The 3,825-nt window shown below is 40.7% G+C and overlaps 1 protein-coding gene across 3 annotated transcripts; it reads left to right on the top strand.

Moving 5' to 3' along the window:
• The first annotated feature begins 1,244 nt into the window (after positions 1–1,244).
• Positions 1,245–3,089, top strand: LOC148009254 (dirigent protein 21-like). 3 transcript variants are annotated; one of them, XM_087673573.1, is made up of 3 exons: positions 1,245–1,363; positions 1,461–1,616; positions 1,853–3,089. In XM_087673573.1, the coding sequence occupies exons 1-3, from the start codon at positions 1,255–1,257 to the stop codon at positions 2,500–2,502; spliced, it is 915 nt and encodes a 304-aa protein (XP_087529699.1). In that variant the 5' UTR covers positions 1,245–1,254; the 3' UTR covers positions 2,503–3,089. The 3 variants fall into 3 exon arrangements, with proteins under 3 accessions (XP_087529699.1, XP_087529700.1, XP_087529701.1); XM_087673574.1 differs by having other exon boundaries at positions 1,253–1,353; positions 1,853–3,087; XM_087673575.1 differs by having other exon boundaries at positions 1,316–1,363; positions 1,451–1,616; positions 1,853–3,085.
• Positions 3,090–3,825: the final 736 nt, after the last annotated feature.

Below are 3,825 nucleotides of genomic sequence, written 5' to 3' on the forward strand. Positions count from 1 at the left end.
AACAATGCTTGCTAGGAGAGCTAGTGTATTTATACAAAGCTATCATATTTTGAATGTGAATGCATAAAAATATAGTTCCCAAGCTACAAGAAAGAGACAAAACTCATAATATGTTCAATCTAGAGAATATATTATTGGAATGATGATGGTTGGAATATTATTTGTGAACTACATTTGGTATGAGATATGTAATTTAGGATATCAAATATTATGAGACTCATGTCTCATATTGAAATAGAGAAAAGCGACAAAATCCTCTAAATTATTATGCCATTCAAGTCATGCATAAATGTATACTAGAGTATACAAAGTTATTTATAACAACTCAAAGGGCAAACTAGATCCATTACATACATTATGTGGATGAGGTGGTGTAATATAAACTCCTTGTGAGACGATTTAATGTAACATGCAAGCATGGTACAAGCCTCTATAATGAAAGGCGGCATTTAGCATTAGCATGCAAATGCTAATTCTATTCGTTAAATAATTTGTGTACTATTCAATAAACTTTATGGTGTTCTTTTTTCATGCATTGCCTTTTGGGATTTTTTAATATCATTTAACAAAACATGCCCATAATAGAATGAGCTTGCACATCAGTAATATTCCCCCCGAAGCCACCCAACTAGGTATTGAACACATGAACTTCACCTATAAGTGCAACATACCCACTTACTACCTACTACCTAAGTTTCCACTTGGCATTTACTTTATGGTGTTTAACCGAACGATGGCAAAAAAGAAACCAAATACATACATAAGAAGAGCAAAAGCAATTGATGAGAATAGTGGGACTCTATTGTGATTGATTGGCCCACCTAATGAGGCATTCATCAATAAACATGTTGCGTGTGAGCAAGTATTTGTTGACTCGCATACTTTAGGAATCTTTGTAAAGAAAATCTTAAATGGACTCCCTGCATTTGCATTTTTGGAGAACCTTAACAACCTTACTTTGTTATTAAAAAACAAGTGATAAGTCTCTTTTGTGAAGCTGTATTGAATCTATGATTGATCATTGCATCCTAAGAAAGATGCCCCTCAAGAACCGACATTGCAGAGGTCCCAAGAAGTAATCGATTTAAAATGTGAACAATTTAGCAGGTCTTCATTAATAAATTGGGCCATGTGCACAGCTGTCAAAGGTCTTATGCATAATGCCGTTCTTCGTATAATTATAGACTAGCTAAGTCGTCCATATGTACAGCGTGAACACTATTATAAGTTTGTGATCACTATTATAAGACGACCATGTATTGCTTCGAGATGAAGCAGAAGATTGTGCGAAACTATGCCCATGTGCGAAGCGAAGCCCCTCTGATTGTAGAGCACGGACCGGCAATATGGAAGGTTCTTGCAGGTTTTTTGAAATTCAAGTAGATGCTTTATCAGATACAGTTGCTCACTCATTTTTAATCTTACCGCAAAAGGAACAAACGAATAACAGTATCATGTAGGTCTGACCTCCTACTATGTCTCAATGGACACACGGATAATGCTGACATTTCCTGTCAAATCGACCGAGAAAAGCGCAAGCCGGAGAACTGGGCTGGTTAATCAGCGGTATCGTGGCGCATATATAAATGGGGTTACTTATGGGGAAACTGCCAATTGTACTTCTCCTTCCGATCCTGCTCGTCGTGATCTGCATTCAGTTCTATCAGCTAGAGACACTGCTTGTATACTGTAGCCGTGCAGTATCCTGTGATCTGCATAACAGCACTTTCTTCATCATAATCTTTCTTTGTTGTCTGATACTTCTTCCTTTCTTCTTCTTCTTCTTTCATGTTTTTCTCCTTGATCTTCTTCTTCGGCTGAAATCTAGCTGTTTGTTGGCGCGGAACTGTAGGGCGCGTCACGATGAGCATTAATGTAGCAACGGGCATCATGAGCTGGCCTAATCTGCTAGGGTTCGTATTAGCGATGATGATAATAACGCGCGGGCAGCCAGGGGCACGTGCAGGGCCGCATTTCCATGATCACAAACAAAATCATATAATGTCATCAGGCTGCGCGGCGGACGAGCCCTATCCAGCGCCGCCGCAGTTCAAGGCTTGCCGGCTGCAGTACTACGTGCAGGTACTGCAGGGGGACCGCAGCATAAATCAGAAGATGCTGCCGCCCCTCAACGCCAGCTTTACTGGGCGGTTTGGCCACAGTGAACTATTCGCGTTCAACGTGACGTCGGGGCCCGAGCGCACCTCCAGCCTGTTGGGCTACGCGCGGGGTTTCACCATTGACTCCAGCTACAGCCTGGACCTATCCGGCAAGAGCATCGACCTGGTGGAGGTGGAGTACATCGCCTACGACGACGGCCACTTCAAGGGCACCTTCCAGATCCAGGCGGAGGTGAAGGCCCAGCGCACCAACGAACTCGCCGTCATGGGTGGCACCGGCAGCTTCCGTGGCGCTCGTGGCTACGGTTTCGCAACGCAGTTCATTTTGGACGGCGACTACCGCCTCTTCCACCACGACATCCGCTTCCTCCCTTGGCTATAAAACCACACAAACAACAAGTGTGCCGACTCTCGAGGTCTTCGATCTTTTCCCTTTGACCTAAACCATTCGCATTCTTAAACCAACCAGTCAAAAAGCATTTGTTTGTAATAACACCTCCCTAAAGGCTGTTATACAACTACTTAAGCATATGACCACATGACCTTTCATTTGACTAAAACACCATTGAATTGTCAATCCCATAGCATGCTTCTTGAGATTATGATTATGTATTTATATTGTTACCCCAAAAGTTTTACATTTGTTGTGGGCATGGGCATGTATAGTAGTAAAAGTTGGTGTGGCTGTTGGGTTAAGCATAGTTTGATGTGTAGATTATGGAGTACATAAATGATAAAGTATGATTGGATTATGGACTATAGGGAACTTTATGTTAAAAATTAGTATGCAAACATGAGTAGACTATAGAAATATTGGGCGAGATTTTGGGGGCAGGGGATGAGAAAGGTACTCTATTATTTGGTTTATGCATCATCGCATGCATCTTATACATACATTTCATCATCATTTCATTATGTATCCTTGAAAGGCCAATTAGTCCTCTCAAAGCATGCTTGACATGAGGGTCCAATACTATAACACTTCAACTTGTATTGTTTGAAAGTTCTATGATCTCTCTCTCTCTCTCACTCACTCACTCACACACACTCTCTCTCTCTCACTCACACACACACACACACACACACACACACTCTCTCTCTCTCTCTCTCTCTCTCTCATTACTTTGAAATTTTAACATCCATAAATAGAGGTGCACAAATAGTGATATGATGCATAGAGAGAGAGACTCTTTACACATTCAATCTCATAAGTGAATGCATTATTGTAAGTAGATAGGCATATGTTTCTTATTGTAGTGCACAAATGTATATGATTATTTACATGCTTTGATGAACAATCTTACAATATATTCTTATCATATTTATGACATTTCATACATTAGACATGAAGCGCCTTGTATTTTATGTGCAAAACATGTGCTTTCTTCCTTTGTGAGCAAAGGGAAGCAGCCGTGTGGTAGCATGGCCAGTTCCCTTTACTCACAAAAGTGCAAAGTGAATGAGGTGAAGCCTCATGAGTTTGCAAACCATGCAACATGTGGCTATTGGATCTAGCTGGTAACACAGACTAGACCGGCTCTAGTACTTGAGTATTTTTTACTGTCACTTTGTTTGCAAGTATTAATATTTATTCCTTTTTGTTTTTAGAAGGAAGAATATAGCATTATTCTATATACTATTTAGAGCTTTGCGTTGGGGATCTTGAACCAACCAAAAGGCTCTCAAGTCTATGTACCACAAGGAG

The sequence above is a fragment of the Lygodium microphyllum genome, unplaced genomic scaffold, assembly GCF_053477565.2.
Source record: "Lygodium microphyllum isolate KBCC unplaced genomic scaffold, Lygodium_microphyllum_v1.1.10 scaffold_31, whole genome shotgun sequence".
In the NCBI taxonomy this organism is placed as follows: Eukaryota; Viridiplantae; Streptophyta; class Polypodiopsida; order Schizaeales; family Lygodiaceae; genus Lygodium; species Lygodium microphyllum.

Excerpts from the sequence above, each read along its gene's own strand:
- LOC148009254 (XM_087673573.1), top strand. The coding sequence starts at position 1,255 with ATGTATTGCTTCGAGATGAAGCAGAAGATTGTGCGAAACTATGCCCAT. Across the intron at positions 1,364-1,460 it reads AATATGGAAGGTTCTTGCAG|GTCTGACCTCCTACTATGTC; the intron begins GTTTTTTGAAAT and ends AGTATCATGTAG. Across the intron at positions 1,617-1,852 it reads TTATGGGGAAACTGCCAATT|GGCGCGTCACGATGAGCATT; the intron begins GTACTTCTCCTT and ends GCGGAACTGTAG.